Source organism: Canis lupus, chromosome 18 (assembly GCF_011100685.1).
Source record: "Canis lupus familiaris isolate Mischka breed German Shepherd chromosome 18, alternate assembly UU_Cfam_GSD_1.0, whole genome shotgun sequence".
NCBI classification, from domain to species: domain Eukaryota; kingdom Metazoa; phylum Chordata; class Mammalia; order Carnivora; family Canidae; genus Canis; species Canis lupus.
The window spans coordinates 52,357,533-52,376,657 of NC_049239.1; the positions used below are offsets into that span (position 1 = coordinate 52,357,533).

General features: G+C 52.9%; 1 protein-coding gene across 1 annotated transcript; it reads right to left on the reverse strand.

Annotated features, from left to right (window-relative positions):
* Positions 1-2,259: 2,259 nt before the first annotated feature.
* Positions 2,260-10,879, reverse strand: CDC42EP2 (CDC42 effector protein 2). The gene is made up of 2 exons (XM_038563970.1): positions 10,744-10,879; positions 2,260-5,654 (listed from the first exon to the last, which is right to left on the reverse strand). The coding sequence occupies exon 2, from the start codon at positions 5,293-5,295 to the stop codon at positions 4,651-4,653; it is 645 nt and encodes a 214-aa protein (XP_038419898.1). The 5' UTR covers positions 5,296-5,654; positions 10,744-10,879; the 3' UTR covers positions 2,260-4,650.
* Between the last annotated feature and the right edge of the window lie 8,246 nt (positions 10,880-19,125).

Here is a 19,125-nt window from a genome sequence, read left to right on the forward strand (position 1 = left end):
GTTGTGGATTCAATCCCTATGTTGGGGGTAGAGTTACTTTAAAATTTTTTTTTAAATAGGGATGCCTGGATGGCTCAGTCGGTTAAGTGTCTGCCTTTGGCTCAGGTCATGATCCCAGGGTTCTGGGATTGAGCCCTGCATTTCCTGGGATAGAGCCCCACATTGGGCTCCCTGCTCAGCAGGGAAACTGCTTCTCCCTCTCCTTCTGCCTATTGTTCTCTCTGCTTGTACTCTCTCTCGGTCAAATAAAATCTTTTTTAAAAAATCCCTAAAAAAAAAAAAAAAAGTAAAAGAAAATCTTTGAAGGCAAAGGGAATACAAACTGGATAGTGAAGGAAGGGAAGTTATTCATACCAGCTACAGTTCCATTGTAGAAAAAGTCTGTAGCTTTTTTTTTTTTTAAGATTTTATTTATTTATTCATGAGAGACAGAGACAGAGAGGCAGAGACACAGGCAGAGAGAGAAGCAGGCTCCATGCAGGGACCCTGATGTGGGGACTCTGTCCCGGGACTCTAGGATCACACCCTGAGCCGAAGGCAGACGTTCAACCACTGAGCCACCCAGGCGTCCCAAAGTTTATAGCTTCTACAGATACTTCTCTTCTTGCTGTGTCAAGTATATTTTTACATATTTTAATTTTCCCATTCTTCTCTCCTTTCCACTTTCAAATATAGGATGTATTGGAGGTAACTAACTTTACAGTATGGTTCATAGTTTGCAAAACATTGTGATGGGTTGGTAAAAAAAAATTGCAAAAAACCCCCCAAACAAAACACCTGGGAATCCTGGACTTGTAAGTGGATATGATCATTGACAAGATTTTGAGTTGTCTCTCTTTGGAAGAAGAGTGAATACATACATATATGTGTATATATATATATATATATACACATATATGTATGTATATATATTTTTTGTGTGTGTGAATATATTTTTGACAGAAAGAAGAGTAAATGCATTATACTAGGGAGGCTTATATTATCTTACGTTTATAGTAAGTACTGCATGGATGTTGGGCATTTAAAACAGTAGACTATAGGGGCATCAGTCATTTCTTTGGCCACCCCACAGTTTCTGTTCCTATTTTTGGGAATTCCTTTTTGTGGGTGGTGTTTGTAGGGCATGGTGCCCGGGTAGTACTGTACAAACTGAAGAGGAAAGATCCTTCTGTTCATCCATGGCTACTTTGGTGCAAGCAAGTATTCCTAGTTTTTTTATTTTAAAAAAGATTGTATTTGTTTATTCATGAGAAACACAGAGAGAGGCAAATACATAGGCAGAGGGAGAAGCAGGCTCCCTGTAGGTCGCCTGATGCAGAACTCCACCCCAGGACCCTGGGATCACGACCTGAACCAAAGGCAGATGCTCAACCACTGAGCCACCCAGGTGTCTCACAAGTATTCCTAATTTAGTTCATCTGACGCTTCAGGTCAGATGGCCTGCCTAGGCCCCTTTTTCCAGCTTGACACAGCAGCCCTGAGTGGTTTCCCAGGGCCCTTGGGTCCCTGATGCAGGGTGGGTGAGGAACGGTTCCAGGGGAACCAAGACAGGCATGGCTACCCTGATCTCAGCTCAGGTCCAGGGTGAAGGTGTGGTCTTCCAGCTGGGTAGAGCTCTAAGGAGGGTTTCCTTTTTTCTTGTCTCCCTTTTCCAAGGCAGAAGGGACAAGCCTTTTAAGCACAGAGAGGGAGCCTGCAGGCAAGGAGCTGCTGGGCTTCGGCTCCTCTTGCTTTGCCCTCACACTTTCCCAGGGGCTAAGGTGGAACCCCTGTTGGAGGAGGGGGTTGCAGTCAGGTAGAGGCACAGGCCTGGGTTAAAATCCCACTACTGGGACACCTGGGTAGCTCAGCAGTTGAGCGTCTGCCTTCAGCTCAGGGTGTGATCCCGGGTCCAGGGATGGAGTCAGGGATCGAGTCTTGCATGGGACTCCCTGTGAGGAGCCTGCTTTTCCTTCTGTCTACGTCTCTGCCTCTCTCTGTGTGTCTCTCATAGATAAATAAAATCTTAAAAAAAAAATAAAATAAAATCCCACTACTGATAGTGAAACCCCTAATCTCTAAGTGATGGCAAAATTTTCAGATTAAAAAGACAAAGTTTGGTGGGGATATAACATGATGAAGCTTCTATGGAAAATGGTATGGTGGTTCCTCAAGAAATGAGGAATATAGAATGACACAGTATGTCATACCATAGTATGATCCAGCAATTCCACTTCTGCGTATATATTCAAAAGAATTAAAAGCAAGGACTCAAACAGATATTTGTACACTCATGTTCATAGCAGCGTTGTTCACAATAATAGCCTGAAGGTAGAAGCAATCAGGTGTCTATTGATGGATGAGTGGATAAACAGAAGGTGGTAAAGGTAGATAATAGAATATTATTCAGCCTTTAAAAGAAGGAAATTCCAACACACATTGCAGGGTGGATGACCTTGAAGACGTCAGGCTAAACAAAATAAGCCAGTCACCAAAGGACAAATACTGTGTGACTCCACTTACATCAGGTCTCCAGAGTAGTCAGGTTCATAGAGACAGGAGGTAGATGGTGGTTACCAGGGGCTGGGGGGAAGGAAAGGGGAAATTAGTGTTTCATGGGTATGGAGTTTCACTTTGGGAAGATAAAAAAAGTTCGGGAATGGTTGGTAGTGATGGTTGCAAAATATATACTTTATGGCACTGAATCATACACTTAAAACATGGTTAAAATAGTAAATTTCATATTGTATATATTTTAACACACACACTCATAGCCCTGTGGCCAATAAAATGCCTCCTGGTCAAATTCAAATTCCCCACTATGACATCCGACACAGGGGCTGGAGGCAGGAAAGACTGGGGGCAAGGTGGGAGGCTTGGATTCGCAGGGTCAGAAGGATGGAGAAGAATTAGCAGAGAATGGAAGAAGGGGAGACCAAGACTTGAACTTGCCTCTGGCCCCCCTCCGTGGTCTGTACCAATCAGACACAACCCCCACCTTAACACTGTCCCGTCCTCTGTCCCCACTGTCCCTGGCCCGTCCAGGCCTCCACATCCTGCAATGGCTTCCTCCTTTCTGACCTATGGTCCATCATCCATTGGCCCGGGTGGTGATCCCTCTAAAACCTGGATCTGACCACATGCTTCTCCTGCTAAAATCCTTCTAGCTCCCCATTTTCTCCTTAGCCTTGCAAGCAAAGCTATTCCCAGCAGACGCCAACCTGCTTTTCCAGCTTCAGTCCTGCCTTTCCCAAGCCCCTTCCTTCATATCCACAGCCACTTTTGAATACCTTCCACGTGGCAATTCGTAAACATTGTCCCTAATTTTTCCCACAACCCTGCAAGGTAGGTACCATTGACTCTATTTTAGAGATGGAAAAACTGAGTTTCATACAGATTAGATCACTCCGAGATCTATGCTCTCTTCACCACATGGAGGCTCCTCTGTCATTCATTCTGGTGCCTCAGGCCCTTTGCTTATGCACAAGCGTATCTTAGCCTTCAGGCTTGGCTCAGAGTCACACCTGACCATCCTAATGGGCCCTGATACCAGCTGCACCTCCACCTCAGGAATTCCTGATCTCATTATCTTCATGGTGTTCAACAAAATTGGAAATCATCTTACTTGCTTACAAATTGAACATCTTTTCCTACTAGAATATAAGCTACAGGAGAGCAGGGATTGAGTCTGCCTGATATCCCCAGCACCTGGAACATCCTTGCGTGCCCTGTAAATGCTCACTAAGTAGTGCTGATGAGCGCTGTTGGATCCCTCTCAGCCCCGGGCTGGGGTCCTCACTCCTGTGTGCTCCCTTAGTCCTCTGAAGCTGGAGAAGCTGCTGGTCCCTTGCACTAGGACTTGGGGTTATTCTTTCATGCTCGGGTCTCCCCCAATAGACCCCAGCAGCCTGGGGACGGCACCTGACTTACACCAGCTCTCAGCCACCTCTTGTAAACCAGAAGCAATGTTGTAATTGCCCCAGTTGCCATTTGGGTTGTTCCTGCTCCCTTTTCACCATGGGCTTGGAATCAGGTAGAAGATTTCAAAGGGCACGAAGACTTCTGAGGTTGGGGTCTTTCCCAGGGTGAGCCCAGGTCATAGAGATGGGTCTGTTTTCAGGAGGGAACCTAGGTTAAGGGTGTGGGGAGTGTGACTACCAGCAGCAGCAAGTTTCATTGCCACCAGAATTCCTGACATGTGAGAGGGTGGGGCAGAGGGACATTCGGTCACTGATGCCATGTTCCTAATCCAGAACAAGGAGCCAAAGGTCTGGCTGGCTGTGCCATGCTTCCCCTGCCTCCAAACTCCCATGGGGCTGAGGCAGAAGTCAGATGGGAAGAGGAGTCCACCTTGACAGCACCTTCATCCAAGGGATGTGAGGGCAGGAGGAGGAGCAGTTGGCGTTGGGGGTCCAGCTGGCCCAAGATGCTCAGAGCACTTTGGGCTGACTTCCGCAGGTGTCCTCGGGGGGTTTTAGGGGAAAGCAGTAAGGCACACTGCCCCTGGGGAGAGGCTGGGAGGCAGGGAAACAAAGGCTCAAAGAAAGAAATCACTGGCCAGAGACCACACAGTGGGACTTTGGGATCCCGACATCTAGGCCAGGGCTGCAGCCACCCTCTGCCTTCTAACATTCACTCCATCCTGATCTCCTGGCCTGGCCAGCCTTGGTCCTACGTGGGGATCTGCATGTGGCCCAGGTCCTGGTCCATGATCTGGAGGACGTCGTCCAGGATAGAAGGCCCCAGGTCCACGTGCAGGGAGAGCAGGGAGCTGGCATGGGACAGGAAGGGCTCCTCCGCCCCCAACTCAGGGGTCAGCCCATTGTGCACAGAGCCAGCCTCTGGAATCCTCCAGATGTCCACACTCCCTGCCTCCTGTGGGGAAGGCTGCGGGGAAGGTTGTGGGATCTCCAGGTGCAGGCGCGGGGGTTTGGGTGGGGCCTGGGTAGTGGGCAGGGTGAGGGCCTGGGGCCCTCCAATGACAGGGAGGGAGATGGCATTCTTGAGCAGAGGGGACGGCCCGTCGGGCAGCTCACGCCCACACAGCGTGCCAGTGCGGGTGAACTGGAAGGGGAGGTCCAAGGAGCCATCCTCCTCAGGTCCCTCGACCACCGTCCCCGGCAGGAGGTGGAACTTGCCCTGCAGGAAGGAGATGTCGCCGAACATGTCACTGCCACCGCCACTGCCAATGTGAATGGTGTGTCGGAAGTCCCCCAGCGGCGGGCTGATCATGTCTGAAGACAGCAGGTCCCGCAGCTTCTCCTTCTTGCCCTTGCGGCTGCCGCGCTTCAGATAGATGGGCACCTTGGTGGACATGGTGACCTCGGTGCCCCGGCCTGGCTGCTGGGGCTGGGGACAATGCACCCGTGGGGACAGAAGCCTCCTGCTGCCTCCTCTTATCACCTCAGCCAGAGACACCCTGAGCGTGGTTTCCTGACACAGACACCTACCAAAGGACTAAAACTATGATGTGGAATGTGATCGAAGTTGGCCCAAGGAATGAGAAAAAGAAAGATTAATAGTCAATGAAGTCAGAAGGTTGAGACAACAAAAATCACTTTCTCCCAAAAGAGTTGAAATGGATCTGGAAAGTCAGCAGCAGAAAGGTGGAGCTCTCGTATGCAGCGATGCTCTCAGGTCTTGTTCTCGTAGGTGTCTTCCTGGGGGCTGAAGAGCTGAAACACCAAAGGTATTAAAGTCAGAGACAGAAGGACAAAAGGCAGAAGCATCCGTGTCATCTCCGGGCCCCCTGCATCAGCCGCCCCAGGGGAGTCCAAGTGGTGTCACTCTCCCTCGATGAGCCATGCTGGAGGAAGCAGGTATTTGCTTACAGGCTTCCTGCACCTTACAGCCTGATTGCTAGAACCGAGCCCCTCTCCTGACCAGTGGCGAACCTGAGTCCTGGGAGCCTGAGTCTCTTGCCCTGGGGCTCCGGCTCTGCTCATCACCATTGTCTGGGTACTCACCACCTACTGCACATTGACTGTGCCCCAAGACATAGCAAGTGCCAAGTTTGTGGGGTTCTCACAGACTTGTCCCAATCCCCAGCTTGATCAAGGAGAGAGATCTCGTAACCTCTGTCTCTCCTACCTGTCTGAGCCAGGCCTGGACACATGGTATGTGTTCAGCCAACAGGACTGAATGACAGATCCCTTCTGTTTGACCCAATCTCAGTCCCATCCGGAAGTGAGGTCACCTCACAGCTCCTCTTTTATCATCCAGGTTTGCAGTTCCTTGCTCTGGGACTGAGTCTAACCATAGTTACCATCCCTCTGCCCTGCCCTGCACCTGAGGGGAAGATGGAGTGGAGGGTACACATATTTTGGGGGACTCTGTTCTGTGCCTGGTATTTTGCTGAGTTCTTTGCAAACGCATCTCATTTCATCATTGCAACCACCCTCCTCTCATCCCCATTTAAAAATTGGAGCCAGAAAACATTTTGGAGGGATCCCTGGGTGGTGCAGCGGTTTAGCGCCTGCCTTTGGCCCAGGGCGCAATCCTGGAGACCCGGGATCGAGTCCCACGTCGGTCTCCCGGTGCATAGAGCCTGCTTCTCCCTCTGCCTATGTCTCTGCCTCTCTCTCTCTGTGTGACTATCATAAATAAATAAAAATAAAAATATATATATAAAAAAAAGAAAACATTTTGGAGGGATTTGCACAGGCATTGCTGAGGGAGAGAGCAAAATGCAAAAGAGTAGTATGGAAGATGCCATTTCTGGAGTGCCTGGGTGGCTCAGTTGGTTAAGCATCCGACTCTTGGTTTTGGCTCAGGTCACAATCTCGGGGTCAATGGATTTAGCCCCAAAACAGGTTCTGCACTCAGTGGCGAGTCTGCTTGAGATTCTCTCTCTCTCCCTCTGCCTCTACCCTACTTGAGCACTCGCTGTCTCTAAAATAAAATAAATAGGGGATCCCTGGGTGGCTCGGTGGTTTGGCACCTGCCTTCACCCCATGGCAGAATCCTAGAGTCCCGGGATTGGGTCTCACATCGGGCTCCCTGCATGGAGCCTGCTTCTCCCTCTGCCTGTGTCTGTCTCTTTCTCTCTCTCTGTGTCTCTCATGAATAAATGAATAAAATCTTTTAAATAAATAAATAAATAAATAAAATCTTAAAAAAAGATTCAATTTCTTTTTTTTTTAAAGATTTTATTTATTTATTCATAGAGATACAAAGAGAGATTGAGAGAGAGAGAGAGAGAGAGAGAGACAGAGGGAGAAGCAGGCTCCATGCAGGGAGCCTGACGTGGGACTTGATCCTAGTTCTCCAGGATCTCGCACTGGACAAAAGGTGGCGCTAAACCGCTAAGCCACCCAGGTTGCCCAAAGATTCCATTTCTGATAGCAGTGACCAACTCCCCTCCTCTCTGTCCCTTTCCGTGAATGCACGTGTACCTACAGATACAGGTACGAATAAGATAATATCCTATATAAAAAGAGAAGAGGGGGCACTTGGGTGGTTCAGTGATTGAACATCTGCCTTTGGCTCAGGTTGTGATCCCAGGGTCCTGAGATAGAGTCCCACATTGGGTTCCCCACAGGGAGCCTGCTTCTCCCTCTGCCTAATTCTCTGCTTCTCTGTATCTCTCATAAATAAATAAATAAATAAATAAATAAATAAATAAATAAATAAATAAATAAATAAATAATCCAGCTTTAGGGAAGAGAGAGAAGAATCTGGAAGACCAGCACTGAGTTATATGGGCTGTGTAGACTGGGGTGGGGGGCAGGGAAGGTGGGGTGGGGTCAGTGCCAAGGGAGGAAAAGTGTCCTCGATAAAAATTATCTGTGATATTTGCTGGGAAAGCAAGCTGAGGTAACCAAAGGATACATTATAAAGTAAAAAATTTCTCTTGGAAAAAAAAATTCCCTGCAATATTCAGTACTGTTATTCTAAAATGATATACGTAACTGTGAAAAGGATGGTTGCCAAAATGTTGGTGATGGTTCTTTCATCTTTCAGGTGGCAGATTTCAGATGACTTTGACTTTCTTCTTCATACTTTTATAAGCTCAGTTCTTAATAATAAGCATGTATTATTTAGATGCACATAGTATTTATGCAATCAGAAAGACTAAAGCTATTTTTATTGTGGAGAAAATAAGAGCACTCTGGTGGGGTGTCATAGTGGTTTAATAGAAAAAGGAAGGGTTGCAAGGCCTTGTTGGCGTTCCCACGGTGGGGGATTGGCCCCTGTACATGGATCCGAGAGAACCCAGATGGAGAATCAGAGCACAAAAAGCAAAGAAAGAAACGTGTCCAAGGTCATCCAGAGGGTAGCCAGATGAGCACCCCTCCTCCACGGCCCCCTCCCCAGGCGGCCAGGAGCTGAGCAGGTGGGAAATAGGCCAGAGAGGGGCGGAGAAACGGCTGGGAGGCCTGGCCGGTCCAATTCTCTATCCTGGGCAAGGAGAAGGGAGAATGAGGGGGCTGGTAGGAGGGAGCAGGAAGGAGGATGCAGGAGAGGCAGAGTCCCAACTCCCAGCCCAGGCCCTCACTCAGGAAACCCCACCCCAGGACCGGACACCCCAGGTCAGCCACACTGAGCCACAGAGACCGGACATCTTGCCCCTCCCTGAGCACCTGCCGCTTAACAGGAAACAAAGGAATGAGTCTCCAATGGCAGAATTCCAGCTAAGCTTGAAAGGATCTGGAGGGAGAGTGGGGGAGGCAGTGGGTACCTCGAGGTCCTGGGATCCTATCCCTCACTCATTGAACAGACATTTACCTGCGCCTACCATGCCAGACCAGGGGGCATGCCCATACACATCCTACCTGTCTCCTTGGTAGGCGAGCAGTCCTGGGGCAGCTTTTCCTTCCTTTCCACTCATAAGGAGTGGGGCAGACTGGTGGGATTTGTCGTCCCCCCTCCAATCATACAGGGCGCCAAGACAGCCTGAGTGTTTCCACAACAAATCAGGCGTCCCTGACAGCTGTCTCACTCTGAGCCAGATGTACCCGCCCAATTCCAGATGTGGGGAGAACTGGCGCTGGGGGGGAGGGTTGGGCCAGCGTCAGCCACCCAGGGGAGAGCTGGGAATTGCAATCATCAAGCCCCAAGTATTCTGATTTGGCAAGTGTGAGACCCCAGGCTCCAGCTGCCCTTGCATAGTTCCCATTTTAAAGCTCCCAGGCACAGCACGGTGGGTGTCACCACTGCCTTTTACAGAGGCAGAAGCTGAACCTCACAGACCTGAATGTTGCTGAGGTCACCCAGCTGGTAAGAGGACAAGTGAGTATCAGCACGCACCAGGTCCCTGTGGCTCGGACGCAGTGGGCCACCCAACTTCTGAAAACAGGAGCAGGACAGGTTCCCAGCTAGGCTGGGGTCACTTGGTCCCCAACTTGCAAGGATCCAGAGATATGAGAATGAGCTCTCCACCAGGACAAGGCTGTGGGGGACCTCAGAGGGGCAGCTTCCCCCAGCAGTGGGAGGAGCAGACGGGAGCTTGCTCTGGGCAGGAGCCCTGGGCCTCCTTCAGAGAAAATGACTTCCGGGAGGCACAGCCCCTTCTGTCGCCTGAGGAGTACTAGGCCACTCTCCACTAATGATGTTCAAAGAGCAGCCCCCTGATGTTGAAATCAGCAGCCGGACCTTGAATCCATGTCCATCTGGGACTCATTCTGTGGCCTTCAGCTTTTTGGTCCTCACTTTCCCCATCTATAAAATGGGCTGACAAAGCCATCAACAGAGGGCTACTGGAAGACGCTGCCGCCACAGTGCAAGTGGGAGCAGATGTACAACAGACAGGGTTAGCGGGTCACTGTCAGTCCCGTCAATTCATTCCGCAAATAGCCGTAGGGCCTTCCTCGAGCATTTTGATTATCCAAGGACAGCGCTCTGAACAAGACCAACAACGAATGCCCCCATCCTCCAAGCGACCGCCTCTGCCTGCCTGCGCTGGGGGCGGAGGGCGCTGGCTCGCTTGCTGGCCGCGGAGTCTCCCGGGGTCCCTGCGCGGGGCGGCGCTCGGCTCCGCGGCCGCTAGGTGGCGCGCGCTCTGCCGCCCCGCTTCTCAGGAGTCCCGGCGCGCTGTAGGGTCTCCAGCGCGCTTGGGGTTCCAGACAGGGGCCCTCCAAGGGGCCCCACGTTCACGTACCAGAGACTGATTGTCCGAGGGATCTTCTTGTCTCGGAGCGTTCTGGTCTCACAACCAGACAGTAGCGGGGAGAGGGGATGATGGGGACCTTGCCAGGGTCTCCAAGCTCTGGGAGGAGCCTCCCCCGTGCTTTCCGGCCTGGGCGATGTCCGAGTGTCCGCTCGGCGCAGGGCCAGAGCTCGGGCGTGCAGGCCCCCACCCCTGGCTCCCGCGGGTCCGGTTCCCCAGCCGCAGCTCGTGTTCCCGCGCCGACCCCTCCCCGCCCTCTGCCCGAGCGCCCAGCCCGGATCCGTTTCAGGACACTCGCGGCCCCGGCTAAAGATAGGAGGACACCTCATCACAGACTAAAAATACGACCCCCAGCCCGGGCGGGGACGCAGGGCGGCGGGAGGGCGCTCCCGCGTCCGGGTGTGGGGAGGGGGCGAAGGCGCAGAGTGAGGGCGGGCCCACGAGTTCGGGTGCGGGATGAGCAGCGCCTCGCAGGCGGAGGAGGCGCGGGCGTGGCCGCCTGGACCGAGGCGCGGGCGGGAAACACCGTGTAGCCCGAGGCTCCGGGGAAAGGGCCTGTGCGGTAGTGACACAGGAGCAGGGACCCCACGGGGGTAGCCCTCTCGGGGGGCCCCTGGGAGTCGCAGACGGGCTGCAGAGTCCCGGGCCGAACTTACCTTGAGGCGCGCAGGCGGTGGACCCGCGGGCTACGACGGCTCGAGAGCTGGACCGAGCGGCTCTGGGACACGATCCCGGCTGTGAACTCGCAGAGAGGTCCCTGGCCCCCGAGGCCCCGCCCCCGGCCCGCGGAGCCAATGCTCGGCCCGCCCCCGCCGGGCCCCGCCCACGCCCCCGCCCCCGCCGGGCCCCGCCCCCTCCGGGCCCCGCCCGTGCTCCCCCGCCCGTGGCGCGGCGCCCGCGAGCAGCAGGCGCTGGCGAGCGCGGGTTCCAGCGCGGGCTCGGCGGCTGCGGGCCAGGAGGTGTGGCGCCCGGGGCTGACTCCGCGGACTCCCGCTGCGCCTGCCGGGCCCAGACTCTCGGTGTTCGGAGGGCTAAGGGGGCGGCAGCGGGAAGACCGAATTACAGTTCAGGATTCACCGAGTGCCTCTGGACCCTTCCCTTCCTGGGGCTGGGTCCGGGGAGGGGCCGGCGCAAGTGTATTCAGTGGGGGCTAAGGGAATGAATGAGGCCTCGGAGGCCCCGAGTTAAAATATTACACACTTGGTGAGAGCTTTAAGGAGTTTGCTGCCCTTTTGAAGAGAGGGCATGGAGGGTGTGTGGGCAGTGACCTGGGTACGCCGGTGTGCCATCAGTCTAGGTGGCTTCCAGGGCGAGGGTGGAATCCATACTTAGACTCCTTCCAACTGTTTCTTTCTTTCATTCATTCATTCATTCATTCATTCATTCATTCACTCAGTATTATAAATATTTATTGAAGGGCAGGCCCTTTGCAGGGCGCTGGAGACAGGGCGCTCCATTCAGTGATTCAACAGAGACTTGCGCATCTACTAGGTGACAGGTGCTATTCTTGTCGCTGGGGATTCAGCGCCCTAGGAAAGATGGAAAACTGAAGCTCAGGGCCCTGATGGTGATCTGCTTGGCCTGAAAGTTCAAGACCTGTGGTCTTTGGGCCTTCCTCCTGCTTCAGGCTTCTCACCCAGCCACTGTCCCCTCTGTGCTGCCCTGCCTTCTGTCGCACAGCCCTGGGAGGGGACTACAGCTCTGTGCCAAGCCTTGAGGACTGCCTCTGCGCCATGGACGTGGGTTCTGGGCTGGCTCTGCTGTCCTCTTGCTCTGTGGCCACAGGCAAAGGACAGTCTCTTTCTGAGCCTCTCTGCCTGTAAAAAGAGAGTTATATGAATCCCAAACCAGATAAGAAACATGTGTGTTTTGTGGATGGGAACACAGGCCCCACAGATGGCACTTTCATGCATACATGCTAACAGTCTCTTTGGGGGACAGCAGGTGGGCCACATGAAACTGGGAACCAGTTCCAGAACTCTTTGGAGAGGCTGAGGGGGTGGGCAATGGGGAGCACTGGGGGATTAGCAGAGAACAGCAGATTTGGCTCCCTCAGCCTGGCCTAGCCCCTGCTACCTCCTTCAGGGACTAGTTAGAAACCTCTCTAGCATGACTGCCAGGCCAGGACTCCTAACCAAGGTTCAGAGCATAGGAATCACCGTCTGTGCTCTGGGGACTGTTTAAATTCGCCTGGACGTGACGAGCTTCCACCTAAGTGCTATCTCCCCATGGTGCTCAGTATACTCCTGCCATCAGCCAGAGCTCAGGGCCCACCCGCACGAAGCCTACATCCAAGGCATGATTTGGGCCTGGTGGTGGGTTCTGTGCTTTACAAGCACTCAGGTGAGCAGTTCATTCTCTCCATGCGCAGATGAGGTTATGTCACTAGGCTGCGGCTGGAGGAATCCCTAAGGAGCCTGCTGTCGGCTCCTCTCCTCAAGGTTTTGCTGAATAGGCAGGATTTTTGCATACACACCCAGCTGCTATGGAAGCCCTGCAATTAATGCACATTTATGAAACAGGATTTCATTTGCTAAAATTGACTTTTTTACACAACTTCTCTGGCTGTGTGTAACGGCCTGAGTGTGGGTGGGGAGGATGGGATCCTGGGCCAGGGGATAACCAGGGTGCTCCTGCATTTCTGATGCAACAGATATTCTGGACAAGTGTCCTACCCCCGGCCCCTCCTGCATGCACCCCATGTTCAGGGTCTGATACCTCAGCCACAGCCTGGACTGTTCTCACTGGAAGGGCTCCTGGACACCCTGGTGATTGTGGGGGCAGGACCCTGAAGGGCGTTTGGGAAGGATTAGCTGCAGGGAAGGCTAGGATGGAGAAATGCCTGGAATGGGCTATTCAACTTTCTTTTCCGCTGGGAGCTCTCCCTGGCCCTGGGATGGGTCTCGCTGGCTTCTCCCACACCATCCCCCCCCCCCCCCCCCCCCCCCCCCCCCCCCGCCCCCACCAACAGAGCTCTGTAATCACCACACAGTGACTGACTGACTCAGCCCTTCCTTCCCTCCCAGGCCCTTCTTCCTGGAAATCATTCACGTCAGCATCCCCAGCAGTCATGGAGAGAGTCAGAAGCCCCCTCCTCCAAGGTTGGCTGGGGAGGATGGACAGCTGGCAGGGAAGGACCCCAGGATGACACAAGCTCTCTGCAGCTTCACTTACCCGGCAATGTAGGGCCCTGGGAGGCAGGTGGGACCATAGTGACCAGGAGTCTAGGGGCAGGTCTAGGAGCAGAGGGTCACAAAGGAAGTGTAGTAAGAATCTTGGGGGAACTTCCGGGGGCCAGTAAAAAGAGATAAAGTATCTGGAAGAGGCTTTAGCACCCCCACCATGCAGGGCCACAGGGCAGCAGGGAGCTGGGCAGGAGCCTCCTCCACCCCAGCCTGAGCTCAGCCGCTGGCCCATGGCCTCAGCCAACCCCAGGCCTGGTTTGGATTTTTCCTTGATTGTTTCTTGTTTCCTTCCTCCCCTGGGCTCCTGCCAACTACATCCCTGCCCTTGTCGCTCTTCACCCTCCTTTAGCAAACTCTGATCTGCCAGGGGCTGGGATTCCAGATGAGAGTCCCCTTGGAGCTGCCCCCCAGTTTCTGCCTCTGTCTTGAACCCCTCCTGGGGAGTTGGGTGTCAGGACCTTGTGGGGGAACTTTCCTTTGGGTCAGGATTTTGGCCCCAGGCCTAGGGCCATGGCAGTTTCCAGAGTGGTGACAGCTCTGTCCTAGGAGGCCCAGGCATTTTCCCCAGAGGCCTCTGGGAGCATCCAAGCTACATTGCTGTCCTTTGGCCTGGGGAACACAGAGTCAGCAGAGGCAGTCTTTGACACTCCCCACCTCCTCCAGACACCTTATCACTGTTGATTTTGAAAATTCATATTTGAAAAAAAAAAGAAAATTCATATTTGATTCTACTTGCCTATGGTTGGGCTGGACTAGAGAAGACGTAGGTGGCCAAGGCTGGTCCCCAGCCAGCAGGGAACAGATAACCTCAAATAAAACAAATAACCAATTCTAAAATTGCACATTCTGTGCCATAAAGGAGGTCATCCAGAGTAGAGGCTGGCTCTGATTCACTTCTATCTATCCCAGGCCAGCATGGATGAAGCTCCGTCAGTGTCTGTGGATTGAAAGAACTCAAAAGAACAGAAATGAGAAGGATTTGTTTTGCTAGAGGTGAAGAAGCAGATGGGAGTGCTAAGAAAACTTCAAGGCGGAGGTGATATATGAGCAGGTATTAACAGATAAGTAGGAGTTCACCAAGGAAGGAAAGGGAAGGCTTTTCCAGGGGAAGCAGGCAGAGGCAAAGGCAAGGGTCAGGAGGAGTACAGGTAGATGTGAGGTGTGATTAGAAAACAAGAGTTATCCAGTTAGACCATGGCATAGGAGAGGGGGAGAGTCCAAGAGGATAGTGGGTGAGCTCTGTTTTCCTTGCCCAGCATCCATCCCTCTTATTCTGGTGACCATCACTCAATTTTCCAGAGCTTCCAGTGTGACTAACCCCATCCTCAAGGCAAAATCTCCCTCTCACCTCTGTTCCCTAGGCACCCGTTCTCCTCGGGGACAACCAGCTTCATCAGCTTCTTACAAACACTTCTAGAGATACTCTTTGCCTGTGCAAGCAGAGCCCCTCTCATTATTTATCTATCTATCTATCTATCTATCTATCTATCTATCTATTTATTTATTTATTTATATTTTATTTATATTTTTAAAAGATTTTATTTATTCATTCATGAGAATACACAGAGAGGAGAGAGAGGCAGAGACATAGGCAGAGGGAGAAGCAGGCTCCATGCAGGAAACCCAAAGCGGGACTCAATCCCGGGCCTCCAGGATCATGCCCTGGGCCGAAGGCAGGCAGTAAACTGCTGAGCCATCCAAGGATTGATTGATTGATTGATTGATTTATCTCAAATAGCAATATATAGGCAAGGAGAGCCCCCCAAGTACTGCAGGTCCTGGTGGCAGTGGGGAGAGGACAGTCTCTGCTGTCAGGCAGGGGAGGTGACTCTGCAGGGAGTCTGAGAAACCACAGCTCATAAGCTTCTGCTCCTCTTATTGTTCTGCACCTTATTTTTTTCCGGTTAACATTATATGTTTGACTACCCCATATCAGCACACAGAAAATGTCCCCAGTTTCACTTTGGGGCTGCTGCCTAGTATTCCAGGGTGTCAGAGTATACCTAGTTGGTTTCAGCCAGTGGACCTCTCGGTTGTTCCCAACCCTCTCCTATGACAAGCAGGGCTGTAGTGAGTCACCTTCTACGGATGTCCATTCACACACATGTGAGCACAGCTGCAGAATACTTGCTACGTGCCTGAGGGTAAAAGGGCACTTGCAGTTGTCATTTGGTCAGCTCTGTCTATTGGTTCTTCTAGGGGATATGCTGGGTACCAGGCCCCTGTGCACACTGCAGGGCCCCTTCCTCCTCAGCCTCACCAGTGCCTGGTTCTCAAGCTCTTTGATCTCTGCCAGCCTGCAAGGGAAAAATTAAACCAAGCCAAAGAAGCCTCAGTGGAGTTTTAGTTTGTGATTTTCTTACACTAAGTGAGTTTGGCCATCTTTGCACTGGCTTCAGGGCCATTCCTAGTTTCTTCTCTGTGGACTCGCTGCATAGTTTTGCTTAGGAAGGTGGCTTCAGAGGGGGGATCTGGAGGGAGGCCTGATCAGAGGCAAGGGCCACTCCGGAGGCAGTTGGTTCAGGAAAGAGGCAGAACTTGGCTCTGAGCTGTGGTGTAAAAGCCAGAGTTGGAATAATAAAATAGAAAGATTGGAATTGGGATGCCTGGGTGGCTCAGCTGTTTGGTGCCTGCCTTTGTCCCAGGGCGGGATCCTGGGATCCTGGAATCGAGTCCCACGTGGGGATCCCTGTATGGAGCCTGCTTTTCTCTCTGCCTATGTCTCTGCCTCTCTCTGTGTCTCTCATGAATAAATAACTAAAATCTTAAAAAAAAAAAAAAAAAAAAGATTGGAATTTGGTGACAGACCAGCCACAGGGCCCATGCAGGGAGGAGAAGGAAAGGTCGAGCCCAATCCAGGGTGATGACTCAGGGTGGAGTGGGTGAGAGAGGGAAAGGAGGTCAGTGGGGCCACCAAGGGAGGTGGAGGATTCTGAGGGTGAAGATGATATGCCACCTGCCCATTCTGCACCCACATACCCTTGCTTACACACGTCCTGGCCCATGATCCTTGAGCAGGGCTTCCCCTGCCCCCTCTCCCTCTGTAGCAGGGGCAGCCGCCTTGCGCATGCTGGGTCCCTGGCCTCATCTGACCACCTCCCTAGCACATCCTGCTGCTCTGGGCTGCTGCATCTCTCCCCGAGGGAAGACTTCTGCACCCCCAGTTCATGTCAAGTCCCCTTGATACCTTTGAAGAAACTCTGGACTACCCTCTGTGCCACTGGCAACAGATTCATGTCCACCCCCCACCAGATGGTAGCCACCAGGGTCTCCCCCAGAGTGTGTGAAACGTAGCAGGTAACTGATGAGCTGAGCAAACGACTAGATCCGCGAATAAATGGCATGATGTTTGGGACAACCAGAAGGGGGCAGAGAGGAGACAGGGTTTAGGAAGTAAGAGCCTAGAGGCAAGGGCTTCTCTGTCTGTGCTCTGCCCACCTTGGTTTTCTCCACAGCATTTGCCTGCATCTCTGCCTGGTGTTTTTGCTTGTTTGCAGTTTCTGCACTGGATGGGAGCTCTGGGTGGAACAGGCATTGTGTTTTCGGTTTACCTCTGTGTCCCGAAGCCATCCTGATGCCATCTTGACACAGAGTGGGCCCGCAGCTAGTGTTTGCAAACAGGAGCAGGTGTGGGAACTGATGGGCTCAGCTCCAGGTCCACACACCAGGGGCAGAGGCACTCCTGCTTCCTTCTCTCTAGGCACCTGCCTGGGAAGGTGGAAGGGAAGGCGTTCCTTCTGCAGGTATCTCCCGTGGGCCTATTGCCCGCGATGCATTGCACAGGGATGGGACAGGCTCCCTGCTCTCAGGAAGCAGGCATCCTGATGGATTCATGGGGAGGGGGTTACCCATGGGATGGGACATGGAGAGCAGAGGAGTGGAGGGGCCAGATCGCTGTGTGTGTATGTTTTTTTTTTTTTCTTAAGATTTTTTATTTTATTTATTCATGAGAGACACAGAGAGAGATAAAGAGAAGCAGAGACACAGGCAGAGGGAGAAGCAGGCTCCATGCAGGAGGCCCGACGTGGGACTTGATCCCGGGTCTCCAGGATCATGCCCTGGGCTGCAGGCGGCGCTAAACCGCTGCGCCACCGGGGCTGCCCGCTGTGTGTGTATGTAATACACAATTAATTCTCCGAGTTCTCTTGCCCTTGACTCCTAGCCCTTCCACATCCATCCCCAGAAGCAAACCACTCTTATAGAAGTGTCCTAAGGGACAGAGCATTTGAAGAGAACAGAGTCCTCGCGAGGAATGCAAGCCTTGGGAAGGACCTGTCGGGATCAGGAATGGCTATGCCTTCTAGATTCTGGCCTGGTTCTTCTCCTGCTCCTGGAGGGAGCAGTGGGGCCTGCTGACTCAACCTTTGAGGTCTTTCTTAGTGTAGATGCTTTAGAGCCTGCAAAGATCTGGGAGTGATGGAGTGGGCAGAGGAGACGGGCTTGGCTGGGCCCTCAGGCAGCAGCGTGCAGGGAGCAGAGGGTCAGCAGGGTCACAGGGCAGCAGCTGTCCCAGAGACCTTTGAGGCACCCCTTGGCCCAGGCAGCTGCTGGCCTCTCAGCTGTCAGGCAGGTTGTGGAGGGCAGGGTGGCAGGGAGCCTGGGACCCCAGGAGGGTGGGTCGAGTGGGGGGAATCTGGAACTGGCTGTGGGCCCAGGTAGGAGCAGACCGGAGGGAGCAAACAGACCTGGCTGCTCAGGGATAGGGAACCAGAACGATGGAGGCCAGGGTGACAAAGGCACCCAAAAGCCCGAGTGCAGCTGATGGAGCCCTGCCTCCATGACAGCCACCTTAGTGACCTCCAGACTGGGAGGCCAGCAGTGTCAGCTCCACCTCCAGCTCCCTGCTCCTCAGCCAGACCTGCAGTACCTCCTAGTCCTCTAGTTTTTGAGTGCGGTGAGCTTTAGGCGGGCAACTCCCAGATCAATCAGTCTAGTCCCACTCCTCACCAGAGTGCTGCTCCTGTCACCCAATAGCTCAGCCCAGTAGCCATTTGGGTGTCCCCCTTCATCCCAACCTGCCCCCAGTAGTCCCAGGCACCCCCCCCCAAACAACCCTCCTTGAACTCCCCCAACTCTGTTGGGCTCCCAGGCACCTGGACTGCTACCTCCAACTCCTTCTGAGTGTGTCTTTGCTGTGTGCCAAGTTGGTCAGCATGGCAGGGCAGAGAGACAAAGCACTTGGAGCTTAAATCCCAGCTCCATCACTTTTTTTTTTAAAGATTTTATTTATTTATTCATGATAGACAGAGAGAGACAGAGACAGAGACGCAGGCAGAGGGAGGTGCAGGCTCCATGCAGGGAGTCTGATGTGGGATTCAATCCCGGGTCTCCAGGATCATGCCCTGGGCCAAAGGCAAGCGCTAAACCGCTGAGCCACCAGGGCTGCCCTCCAACCTCTTAGCACCTGCCAGCAGGGTTTGTTGGGAGAGTTTGACATAATCTCTAAGTGCACACAGAACATCCTCAGAAATGTTAACTCTCTCACCTTCCCATCTGAACTGTGTTTTCTCCGTTTGTCCTCTGGCAGTCATCCTAGTCCTTCTGTCCTGGATCAGGCCCTCATTGTTTTGGTTGCAAATGACAGAAAATTCAATTCCCACTAGTTTAAGAAAAAGCGGGGGTGGTATTTGTGGCTTAGATTTTGGGGGGTGGGGGCTAGCTTCATCAGAGCTCCGACAACGTGGCCTGGTGCTAACCTCTCCCTCTCTAACTCCTGGCAATGTGTCCTCTGGGTTAGTCCCTATTCAGGATGGGTTTCCCTCATTGTGGCAAGATGGCTGCAGCAGCTCCACCTTTTGGCTGTGTCTTTCCTACCGTTTCTGCAGAAGTCCTGGAGTTATTGTTTGGACTGTC